Here is a 12,881-nt window from a genome sequence, read left to right as displayed (position 1 = left end):
AGGGGGAGAAGGAAGCCCACCTGGTGGCTCCGCCCAGGTGAGGCCCCGCCCCTCCCCCTCCCCGTCCTGCAGCTCTGGAAGCGCCGCCCCCTGCCGCTGCGCGTTGAAGCAGCGCTCTCGCCTGTGGAACTCCCCTCCACAAGATGCCCTGGAGGGTGCACGCCGGTGGAGCTCCCGTGGGAAGGGGCAGTCTATCTTTCAGAACCTGGTGGCGTGGCAGAGACTGAGAGAGAGGTGTCCTGCGGAGGGCGGACGGATCGACCCTGCCTGTTTATATATTCCGCCTGTGTAGCCTAGCCAGGAGATCCTATGGTTGTCTGGCAGCCAGAAGTTAGCATTATTTATTTATTTATTTATTTTCCAATTTCTAACCCGCCCAAGCATATTAGCAATCAAAATTACCATCAGACATTTAAAAACAGTTCATTAAAACAATACAGTATTAAAGGAGGCGAGCTAAAATCGCACCCGACTCAGTTACATATTTTATACTGTTATATGCTTCCTGTGTGTGACGCTGCCATTTGATAAATAAATAATGTATTTATTTATTTATTGCTTTTCTCCTACCCGTGCCTATTCTCTAATAGGCGTGGAGGAATCAGCATTGGTAATGAGACAGGAAACCTAGGGAATGCTCTGTCCTGCTGCATGCTGAAGCAGTGCTCACTTATGAACTCCCCGCCACAGGATGCCTGTGTGTGCACGCTGGTGGAGCTCCCTATGTGAAGAGGCAGTTTACCTTTCAGAACATGGCGTGGCACAGTTGCAGAGAGGGGTGTCCTGGGGAGGGTGGATGTATCGACCCTGCCTGTTTATATCTATACAGTGTTGTTTCCACGTGTGTAGTGTAGCCAGGAGATCCTATGGTTGTCTGGCAGCCAGAAGTTTATTTATTTTATTTATTTATTTATTCAATTTATACCCGCCCTCCCTGCAAGCAGGCTCGGGGCGGCTTACATAGTTGGTCTATAAATGACCATTCAATTCTCTTATCCAGGGTGCACCCACGAGGAGGCGAGCTACAAACGTACCCGAACTTGGTTATGTATTTTATATTCAGTCATTTGATAAATAAATAATATATATTGCTTTTGTCCTGCCCGTGCCTATTATCTAATAGGTGTGGAGGAATCAGCATTGGTAATGAGACAGGAAACCTAGGGAACGCTCTCTCCTGCTGTGTGCCAAAGCAGCGCTCGCTTGTGGAACTCCTTGCCACAAGATGCTGATGTGTGTACACTGGTGGAGTTCCTGTGTGAAGAGGCAGTCAGAACACTGGTCGAGTCTAACTGCTATATCAAACTGGCTGTTGTCTTTCCTCCAGGGAGCTGAGCATGGTGTCATGTAGTTCCCCAATTTACCCACACAATAGCCATGAGAGGTGAGCTAAGCAGACAGAGAGTTATGGGCCCAAGGTCACCTGATGAGTTTCGTGGCAGAGCTGGTGGGCTGACTGATGGGGGAACTATACCAAGCACCAGTGCTTCCTCTAAGCTGTGGAGTCCCATGAGCAAAAATCCCACTTTGTGAGCTACTGGCATTAAAGTTGTGAGCGAGCGGTTTGGCTGCTGCATAAATTAGTTTGCTGACCAGTGTTCCCTCGAAGCTGAGTTAGTGTGAGCCAGCTCACAGTTTTCTGGCCTCCGGCTCACACATTTTCGTCTGAGCTCAGGAAGGATGGCTCCAGAGCAAACTGATTTATGCAGCAGCCAAATCGCTCGCTCACAACGCTAATGCCCATAGCACACAAAGTAGAATTTTTGCTCACAAGACTCCACAGCTTAGAGAGAGCATTGGTTTGCTCTGGAGCCATCGTTCCTGAGCTAAGACGAAAGTGTGTGAGCCGGAGGCTAAAAGGTTGTGAGTTAGCTCACACTCACTCAGCTTAGAGGGAACACTACCAAGCATCATCTAAACCACAAGTATGATTTGGTGGAAAGATTGGTAGAAGGGAAAGCAAGATCACACAGAGGGCCTCGAGGACACTGCTTACTTTGTTGGCTTGATTACTGTCCCTCCCCCTCCAAAATAATAGTTCTTAAAGCGACATGTGGGATATGGTGCTATTCAGTCCACATAGCTATTGCAACAGCCTGAAAGACGGCGTTGGGTAGTTATGCTGCCTCTGCATTTTAAAAACGTCCCTGATAGCTGTGTTTGCCCTGGATTTTTAAGCTGTGCAGTATCTTTATTTTCTTCCTGGTTTCCCCCCCCCCCTTCATTGGTGTGGACTGAAGCGGAGTCCGTGGCCCCCAAAGGGGTGTGGTGCTGCTAGGAGTTGCACCGAGTTATGAAATATACCTGCTCTGTTGATGTCCCTGATTCCCTAATGCCCCAGGGAACAGACACTGTCTGCTCACAGTTCCTTAAAAAAACAACAACGATGGTCCTTCTTTTGCAAAGAGCCACGTCTTCTTAAAAACGATCCGTCAGTTGCCTTGTACTCAAGGCGATTTGCCCGTCCATTTGTTTTGGGAGTTAGGTATGTGGAAAGATTTTTTTAAAAGTCCAAGTTCCTGGCTCACAGTATCAGTCTAGTTTAATAAACATGGCACAATAGAACACGTACTATATTTATCATGCTTGACCTCAGAAAGGAGGTATTTTTGGGGGGAGGGGCTCTTTATGTAAGAAAGCAGTCTAGCTCAATGACAGCGAGCAGTTGGTTCAGTTTTAAGAGGAAAACGTACGTTTGAATATTCTTGTCCTGAAACCGAGATCTCATGTTAAAACAAGTTATTTAATGAGATCCAAAGCTAATGTGAATTAACCTGGTTTAGGTGGTTTTTAATTCCCTCACCTCATGATAACCTTGTAAGAAAAGCCAGCCCCCTCTTTAATGAAAAGAATACCGAGGCTGAAATTGGGGGTTGAATCCAGTTCTCTCAGTTACAGTTTGCATGCTTTTGTCACTGTACTGCATGATCGTTGCACCCTGTCATCCTTTGGCCTTTTGGCAGTGCCTGGTTTGGAAGGAATTGAAGACAGTGGGAATGTATAGGGACAGCAGATGTTCTTGCATGATGTTTCTTGAGAGGGACAGTGCTATCTGGAAAGATGCAAAAAATATCCTCATTGTTTTTCACTCCTGTTTTCCCTTGCTGAGTAACATAATACTTCCTGGGAAATACAGGTTTTTAAAGGAGGTGAAGTTTTCTCGTAAAACCAATCCCAGCTGCTTTTCGACTGAGGACGTGTTTACTTTGTTGGGTTAGCCAGCGGCACAAAGCTGGATGAAGCCAGAGAACTTGAGGGGGGGAAAGGTTAGAAAAGATCAAGTGTTGCCTGGAAGAAATCAGCTGATCTGTGGTGACTAAGAGGAACTGGACTGTATTAATTTGGTAGATGAAGGAATGGTTTTTTGTGGGTCATATGAATGAACTGCCTCAGATTAGTTTCGTTGTGGAATGGTAAACTTTCCAAACATTATTTTGCACATTCTTGAAAGCTAGTTTAAAAACATTTTGGGGTAGGGTGTCCTTAAAAATTTGCTTTGCAAGCACGCATGTGTAATTCTCCAGTTTAGTGGTTAGGAGTACAGACTCTAATCTGGGGAAGCTGGGTTCAGTTCCCCACTCCTCCTCCACTTGCAGCTGCTGGTGTGACCTTGGGTAAGTTACAAGTTCTCTCAGAGCTGTTCTTTAGGGCCAGTTCTTGAAAGAGCTCTCTCAGCCCCACCTACCTCACAGGGTGCCTGTTGTGGGGAGGGGAAGGGAAAGGAGATTGTAAGCCGCTCTGAGACACCTTTGGGTAGTGAAGGGCGGGGTATAAATGCAATCTCTTCTTCTTCTTCTACCTCACAGGGTGTCTGTCGTGGGGAGGGGAAGGGAAAGGAGTTTGTAAGCTGCTCTGAGACTCCTTTGGGTAGTGAAGGGCGGGGTATAAATCCAATTTCTTCTTCCCTCTTTTTCCCTCCACAGTCAGTCCAGATTGTCACAAGGGGCTTTTTTTGTAGAGATGCAGAACACTTGATCATTTAGATTCACCACTTTAAAAGATTCTTCCTCTTAGGCAGTGGATTTTGAAACAGTGGTAGCATTTTGAATTCAAGTATTTGTACAAACTGTGTGTGGCAGGCACTATATTCTTAAAACAGGAGCCTGGTGGCATTTAAAAAACTAACAGTTTACACCCAGAAGTAAACTTTGTTGGACTTAAAATGTGCCACTGGACTCAAGCTTTGTTCTATTGCTTCAGACCAACATGGCTACTCACCTGAGTTTGTTCCAGTGTAAGCTTTCGTGAGGCGGAACTTATGTCATCAGATGGGTTGGATACATACACTCGTATGCATCTGATGAAGTGAACTCTGCCACTCCAGTTTTATTTTGCTGCTCTAGACTTACATGACTGCCCATCTTTAGAAGTAGTGTTATCCCTTGAACTGAAGGGGATAGCTCATCTATAACAGCATGTGGAGGCATTATCTGAGGGAGGGGGAAGAATGTGTGTTTCCTTCAGAGCTGTTTATTCACATGCAAAAATAAACCGCGTTTTAGTGGGATCTTAAGACTGGTAAGCTTTCTTCCAGTGTAAACATGAGCTAGAGCCTACTGACAACAAAAACTTCTCCTTAAAATTAAAACTTTTCAGTCTAAAGTGCAACTAGACGCTTGCGTAGCTTTGCTGTGATAGACTAATAGACTAACATAGCTATTTTTCTGCAAGTATCAGAAAGCCCTACTTTCCCCTGTTTGAGATAGGGTTAGAGTTGGAGTTAGATTTGAGGATATTTGCACGTGAGCTTCAAGCATGTCTCAGAGCCCTTTGGAAAATTAGAACGAGTTCTCGTGCTCCCCCTTGGACATGCTGAAGGCAGTGTGTGAAAGAGGAGACCAGGCTGTTGCTTCCAGCGTGGCAAATATTGTTGAAATGTGTCATCCAAGAAAGCTGTTTGGGGAGCTGATGGGTGTGAACTGATCCCAACGGTTGTTCCATAAGAGTTTCTTTTTCATGGAAGGTCAGTTTAATCCAGCAGTGTATTGTCAGTAAGCAGACTGGTGCTGGCAAGAATCGGACCAGCTGGGGTTCACACACAAGTCAGAGTTTGTTACTTCCATCTGACCAAGTGACCTGTTTCTGATGCTGATTTAAAGGAGTTGATGTCACAAAGCCAGTTCAAAGTGGGCATCTGTCTCCTTCTGTGCTGTGAACATGTTCTTCCCCGTTCGTGGCTTCCCCAAAATCGCTGCTTTTGACACATGGATTTTTGCTGTTGTTGCAAAATACAGGTCCTTGTTTTAGCTTCGCTCAGTTTCCCAACATTTATCAGCATCACAAGGAAGGCAGCTTGCCAACTTCAGCCATGCAAACTTTGATTGCCGTTGTTAAATAAAAATATTATCCAACAGACCTACTGATATCACCTTTCACTTTCAATCCCCGGAGTTTAGAGTTTCCTTTCTGTTTAAAAAGTTCCCACTGAAAGAAACAGAAGTGGTTCGACTTAGCAGGTTTATGATGTGTCCTTCTGGAGCTTGGCACTGGGCAGAACATCATGGGAAATGAAACCAAAAGACTTCAACAAAGGGCATACTATGCTTTGCTCCTGCCCAGATCTCATTAGAGTTCAAAATGCAGTGTGAATATTCTTTCCCAGGGTATGCCTAACTTGTTTGCTGTAAAAATCAGATGCATAGAAAAATGTAGGTGTAAAGCAGTAGAATTACATTGTCACTAATATGGATTTCTGTGTGAGTCTGTGATCTCCTTGGCGTTTCTCCTTTGACACTCTCTCAAACCTCCTGCTTTGGAGGTTTTCAAACAGAGGCTAGATGGCCATTTGTCAGCAATGCTGATTCTGTGAATTTAGAGGGAATGCAGGAAGGGTTGCCTCAGTGCTTAGTTCTCGTGGCCCTTTCTGACACGCCCAGGGAAATGCTGATCGCCACTTTGCGCTCAGGAAGCAATTTTTCTCCAGGCCAGTTTGGCCGGAGATCCTGGAGGATAATTTTTTTTTGTCATCTTCTGGGCATGGAGCAACAGTCAGTGGTGGTGGTGGTGGGGAGGTATTTGTGAATTTCCTGCATTGTGCAGGGGGTTGGACTAGATGACCCTGGAGGTCCCTTCCAACTCTATGATTCTATGAAATAGTAGTTGAGAAATATGTATGCTACTGTCACTTGGCGATGAGGAAGCAATAAAAGACCTTATATTTTGCAGAGTTGTCCCTCTCATATTCATTGTACTGGCTTTCAGGCTGCAAGTATCAGGTGCCAGAAGTCAGGCAAAGCAGAGTCATTCAGTCCAAGCTCTGGGGTCCAGAAGTTAGGCAAAGCAAAGTCCAAGGTCAGAGGTCCAGAAGTCAGGCAAAGCAGAGTAATTCAGTCAAGGGTCCAACAGTCAGGCATTGTGTCCACCCAACAGCTTCTCTTGTCTGGTTTTATACCTCTGCGCCTAAAGGTCATGCTTGCAACCAGTTGCTCAGAAGCAATCCTGCAACTACTCGTCTTGGTTATCAGCAAGCAGCTGGTGTCAGGCCAGGAGGTGTGCGCTTTGCCGTCTTGTCTGTAGCTCTGTTTTCAGCCTCCGTCTGCGGTGCTCTAAGGGTGAGGGTGAGACCGGTGGGCTGAGAATGGCCAACTGAGGTTCACCTGCTGAATCAGGGTTGGGGGGGTTTCGGCTCTGCACCAGCGAGGAGTCCTCGCTAACGCTGAGCCCTGGCCGTCTCATGACATTCATTGTATCCTGCCTTTTTGCACAGTGGGGACCAAAAGCAGCTGACATCGTTCTCCTCTTCTTTATTTTATCCCCACAACAATTCTGTGAGGTGTGTTAGGCTGAGAGTGTGCAAGAGGGTGTGGCCCAAGGTCACCAAGCAAGCTTCTGTGGCAGAGGGGGATTCAGAGCTGGGTCTTCGAGATCATGGTCTGACATTGTGACCACTGTACCACGTTGACTTTGTTCTATTTATTTCTTCATTCATTCGTTCAATTAGGTTTGTATACCATCCTCTCCGCAAGCAGGCCCAGGGCGGTTCACATCAAAGTCATATAAAACACCTAAAATCTATTAAGTAATTTAAAATACAGTTATAAAGTCCAGTAACCGTATGGCGCCATCATGTTACTCTGGACCCTGAATTTACATTAGCAATGGGGGAAGACGGGTGGAAGCAGATTCTGAATCAAATGGTTCTTAAACTGTTAAGAAACAAACAATTGCTGTTAAAAGCTGTTGTTTAGAACTGTTATTAAAAGCTGTTACTGCCCTCAGCCATACGCTTGGCGGAGCACCTCAGCCTTGCCGGGCCCTGTGGAATGAAATAGGATGTTTCAGACCTAATGCAGAAAATTCTGATAACTATTTTCCTCTATTTTTACAGGAAATGTTGCACTGGACAATTTACAGATCAAGGAGAACGCACTGGTGAGCACTTCTTTTAATCCAGTGAATACTCTTGTAGTTTTCTATATGTGCCAGAGTGGGGCTAGACAAGCATCGAAAGTAACTGCTCTGCGACGGAGTGTGATAAAGAATTGTGCTCTCAGAAAGTTTACAATGCTACTAAATATGCTGGGAGGCTAAAACCTAGTTTACTTTTTGATTAATCATATAGCAAAGCCCCCCCCCCCCGCAGATATCTAAATCTGTGGATTGGGGCCACACTGACACTAAACAGATTTTTCTGCAAACTTGGGGGAATCGCTCAGGTTTGCAGAAAAATCTGAAATGTGAAGGAAAAAAATACATTGGGGGTGTTAAATCCTCCCCAGTCACTTCCTATGATTCTGTGGTAGCCATTGAGAGCTGCTTTGAGTGGCTCTCTCCTCTGGGAGAGAGTGTGTGTGTGGGGGGGATGGGATTCCCCCTCCCTGTGAGTCTTGCGGCCCCCAATCTGTTATTTACTAATTAAAAATTATACAATTATAATATAATTATAAAAAAATATAAACTCTTTGTTCCTGTATAGTGAAACAGGCGGTAAGATAATTTTGACATAATAAATGTGTATTTTTTCCTTCCATCAGAGTGAACTGGATCTACCTTTCAGAGTAAAGGCTGGACAAATCGGTAGGTGGATAATTGGAGGCATGTTTTTTTATCGGAAAATGAGTGGTAACAACCTGGCAGTTAATAGATTCGTGTCCTAGAGTAAAATACACGAGACCTTCCAAGGAAATCGGGCCAGTGGCCATGGATCATCACCACACACATTTTAATTGTGACAAATTCCACTGAAGGTAGTTGTGTGTGGTCAGATTCCTGATTCTGTTTGACTAATACTAGAAACATGCTTTAGTGGAACTTAAACAGCAATTTTTCACTTTTCTGGCCCAGTTAAAATGTGATAATGGGTGGTCAGGACGAGTATGACCCGTGTGGCATTGGGCATGCCCAGTGTTTTGCATAACCAGGGCCCTCAGTTGCAGTACTGTGCTCTAGAACAAATTTAAGAATCCAGGGGCACCTTTAAGACCAACAAAGGCTTATTCAAGGTATGGGCTTTCGTGTGCAAGGCACACTTTTTCAAATACAGTGGAATGGGAGGTAAGGGTTCAAACTTACAGACAGGCTGAACAGCAAATTAACATGTAACATGATGAAGATGTGCTCTGTTTGCATACCAGAGTCAGAGCGGGTAACACTGAGCTCAGTTGATGGTCTCGGTATAAACTGTTGGGTTGTAAAAAAACACCATTTGCCTTGGAAGCACAGTAGTTTTATGCAGTATCCCCAATCTTCCATATTTTCTGGTTAAGGGGAAAATTGCTGTTCAAAAAATCACAAAGATGATCTGACTCCAGTGGTAACAAGAGGAAGAAATTTTATTTACAAAAAAAGAAGCACATCTTACATGACATAGGGTGCATTCAGACGGGGCATTTTGGCCGGCATAAACTCCGGTTGGAATTTTTACACAATTTGCGCATAGGCAGGCTTCCTTATAATGAAGAACTTTGCGCAGGCGCAGAACAACCCAACCCGGAAAGCATGCCTTGAAGCGAAGACGTCAATTTTTACATTGAGGAGACTTTAAAAAAAATGGCGGCCGAAAAGCGGAAGCCTCGGGCTTCTGAACAGAAGTGGCTAGACACCGGCAGAGAGCGATCAGACAGGGATAATGCGGTTGGAACCAGTGCACTCAGGATACCACCACTTGGGGACCTAGTAGCAGAATACAATGGTTTAAAACTGTTTGCAATGGTTAGGGACAGAAGGCAGATGTTCGCCGTGTGATCGCCCGTAAGTACACCAATTCCAACCAGCATCTATTCCGGCATAAATGCCCCACCTGAATGCACCCATATTCGTGTAGGTACATTTAACTTACTGAGCAACCGATTAACTTCCAAAAAGGTTAACTTGCTACAGCTCCAAGCCCAGGTAAGAGAGAAGAAGAAGAGAGGTCCTATATAAGATAAAAACAGAAGGCAATCAACAGCCAAAGAGGCTCAACATCTAACCATTGTGAGGGTGGGGCCAACTGCCAAGAGTACCCAAGCAGAGAATTCTTGAAACTTTTTCTCTGGCATGCAGAGTTACAATATCCAACATAAACATATCCTCCCAACAGCTCCACAGTGTAAAAAGACTTTATATATTTTTGTTCCGATAGACTGGAAACCCAGTGCTTCCTGCTTTGACACAAACTTTATTTCTAAATGAACTTTCGCCATTTTGGTAGAACACCAGATTTTGAGGCATGAACTTCTCTCCAGAATGCTTGTAGCTTTTGGTATCTCTCTGCAGCTTGGGTAATGCGTAAAAACATTTATACAAGAAAACCTACATATGTATCATATGCAAGGCAAAGATACGTAGTTCCATAGTGATCTGATGAAGAGAGCTTCTGCTCATGAAAGTGGGTTCCCTGGGAAAAAAATTTAGTCTTTGAGGACTCGAATTTTATTATATATTGTTCCGTTACAGCTAAATCTCTTTGCACGGTCTATTGTCTGTACTCATGTTTAAACTCTCTAATGTGTGGTATCTTATTTGTAGATAAGCTGACCTTGAAGATTCCCTGGAAGAATTTGTATGGAGAAGCCGTAGTTGCAACTCTAGAAGGCTTGTATCTTCTGGTTGTCCCTGGGGCAAGTAAGTTACCAGTAAAATGGGTGATAGATGGGGGGGGGACTTCACACAGGGGCAGTGTTCTCTCTCAAGTTCAGTTAGTGTGAGCTAGCTCACAGTTTTTTAGCCTCCAGCTCACAGATTTTTGTCTTAGCTCAGGAAGGAGGGCCACAGAGCAAACTAATTTATGCAGTAGCCAAACTGCTCGCTCACAACTTTAATGGCAGTGGCTCACAAAGTAGAATTTTTGCTCACAAGACTCCACAGCTTAGAGGAAGAGTTGTAAGGAGGCCAGATTGGTGACAACCAGGGCCACCACTAAATATTACTAACAGTTAACAGCAGCAGGACAGAGACCTCTGTGTCCCTGGAGTTTTTAACAGCGGCCTGTGTTAATCGCCTGAATGACATCTGAAGAAGATCTAGAAGCCGATCATCTGATGAGAGAACTGAGTACGGCAGCCATCGCCGAAGTGACGACAATCTGGGATAATAATACTAGCACTTATTATGTCACCAATTGGTTGCTGTACTGTTTTAAGTGTTTTAATTATTGTAATTTATGCGCTGTTTTATGTAAGCTGCCCTGAGCCAGGCTCGGCTGGGAGGGCGGGGTAGAAATCTAATAAATAAATAAATAAATAAAATTTCACAGGGGTAGGAGGCTAGAGGGTGAATGGGTGTACCAGCAGCACATTCTTCATTAGAGAGTGTGATGCATGAACCAGACCAAAGTGTGCCTTCTGTGGGCTGCCCCAAAGGAATGTAGCTTTGGGAACGGATAGATATATAAAGGGGTATTTGGAGAAACAGAGGTAATTGTAAGGGAGGAGGTGGTAACAAGCCAGTTCCTTCATGAGGCGCTGTCCTCCCAGAGTTCCACCTTGTGACTTGGTCATCAGTTCTGTATCTCCTGTGTCTTCTAGGCATTAAATATGATGCAGAAAAAGAGGAAAAGTATCTGCAGGCTAGTAAGCAAAAGGATCTGGCAAGAATCGAAGACGCCCTGCAGAAAGCAGCAGAGAAAGGTATGGTAACAGTTGTATTTCAGTTTTGTAAGATATAGAGGAATTTCACATTACCCTTTTTAACCCGTTTTGAAGCCGTTTTTGATCCGTCATGGAGTAAACCAGTATAGGGCTGCCATTTCACACATGGCTTTCCCCTTCCGGTAAAGAGCTGGATCTGAAGCAGTTTACCATTTCAGACTGCACTGCTTTCCCCCCGCTGTTTTTCCCCCGTGCGGGCGATCTCCGCCTTTTTCTTTTTTTTTTGAACATTCGCTTTAGAGCGCTATAGCACTATAACAAAACACTCCAGGCATTCCAATGGGATTGATATAATGCTGTTGCGTTATAGCGCTATAACGCTATAAAGTGAAGGTTCCCAAAAAAAACCCCAAACCTGGAGATTGCCCACACGGGCGAAAAACGGCGGGGAAAAGCACATCGGAACCGGGAGAAGAAACTGAAGACTATTTGGAAGCAGTTGACAGGTAAAACGCTTCAGCCCCATTTCCTAAACGGGACAGAAACGTTTGTGTCTGAAATTACAAATATATTCCGGTAGGGAACCGGTTCTAAAACGGTTCTGTCTGAAATGACAGACCAAAAACCGTTTGGGAACCGTTCCTCTTCTGGATTATATCGTCTGTCTGAAGAACGGAGGCTAAGAACAGTGTCTGAGAGGGAGGTCAGCAGTGGCCCTGGAAAGATCCCAGTTGCTTGGCTGGTCAGAAAAATGATGCAGGAAGAGAGAAATGTTGGTAGAAGTTTCTGAGTTGAAGACTCTTCACACTCTATGGGCCGGTTTGCATTCTTCTGGTTTTTACACTTCGAATATTTTTTGGAAGCAGGTTAATTGGAATTCTTCTAAATCCTACAGACTTTCCATGTTATTGGGTATGTAGGTTACGACTTTCGAAAGCCTCTTTCTGCATTGCAAAATCCAGATCAAGTTCCATGCTTATTTCTGAGAGCCAGTTTGGTGTAGTGGTTAAGTGTGCAGACTGTAATCTGGGAGAACCGGGTTTGATTCCCCACTCCTCCACTTGCACCTGGCTGGGTGACCTTGGGCAAGCCATAGTTCTGACAAGAGCTGCCCTTGGAAAAGAGCAGTTTCTGTCAAGAGCTCTCTCAGCCCCACCTACCTCACAGGGTGTTTGTAGTGGGGAGGGGAAGGGAAAGGAGTTTGTAAGCTGCTCTGAGACTCCAAGTGAAGGGCGGGGTATAAATCCAATCTCTTCTTCTTCTTATCGGGTTAACTGGGAATAGATGTTTTGGCGAACTTGTAAATTGGCACAAAACCCAGCCAGCCAACAAACACAAAATAGTCTGTACGTGTGTTTTGCACGATTAGCAAACTTTCTGGGAAAAATGTGGCTCTTAGTGACTGGTGTAACAAAAAACTGGATCCTTCATTTCTTTGTTTAACGCAATTGTATAATACCACCAGTACTTACTACCTTTGTCACCAAAAGCAAAATCAGTGCTTTATTTGTTGCACTGAATGCAACAACTGGTCTTGTCTGTTTCAGTGTTAACAAAAAACTTTGTTGATGGTTCAGTTTGAAAAGTAGATGATGTTTAAAAATGTATGCTTTTTTGGTTGTTGCTATCACACGGATGAAGGAGGTCATTCCGATTTCATATACGGATTGGAGACCATTGTGTACAAGGATGTCACGCCTGGTGGGTATGCACGGTTAATTACTGCTCCCGACGAGCTTTGGAGAGGGAGGTTGAATGATTGCTGGCCAGGTTGGGTTGACTTAGAGCGGAGCTAGATGCCTGTTGAGCTCATACCAAAATGTGTAGTTGATACACCCGTTTGGGTACTAATCAGAACCTCAGAAATAGATC

At 44.6% G+C, this 12,881-nt stretch overlaps 1 protein-coding gene across 1 annotated transcript in view; it reads left to right on the top strand.

The window, feature by feature from the left end:
* VPS13C (vacuolar protein sorting 13 homolog C (S. cerevisiae)) overlaps positions 1-12,881 on the top strand; it is a 161,286-nt gene that overhangs the window by 31,936 nt on the left and 116,469 nt on the right. Inside the window, exons 4-7 of the mRNA XM_015420051.1 lie at positions 7,328-7,371; positions 7,974-8,016; positions 9,949-10,044; positions 10,947-11,048. Coding sequence (XP_015275537.1) covers positions 7,328-7,371; positions 7,974-8,016; positions 9,949-10,044; positions 10,947-11,048 — 285 coding nt within the window. The remainder of the gene's footprint in view (positions 1-7,327; positions 7,372-7,973; positions 8,017-9,948; positions 10,045-10,946; positions 11,049-12,881) is intronic.

This window comes from Gekko japonicus, unplaced genomic scaffold (assembly GCF_001447785.1).
Source record: "Gekko japonicus isolate JY-2015 unplaced genomic scaffold, Gekko_japonicus_V1.1 scaffold369, whole genome shotgun sequence".
Lineage (NCBI taxonomy): Eukaryota > Metazoa > Chordata > Lepidosauria > Squamata > Gekkonidae > Gekko > Gekko japonicus.
The sequence above is the reverse complement of the archived record's forward strand: the minus strand, read 5'-3'. Positions and strand labels throughout refer to the sequence as shown.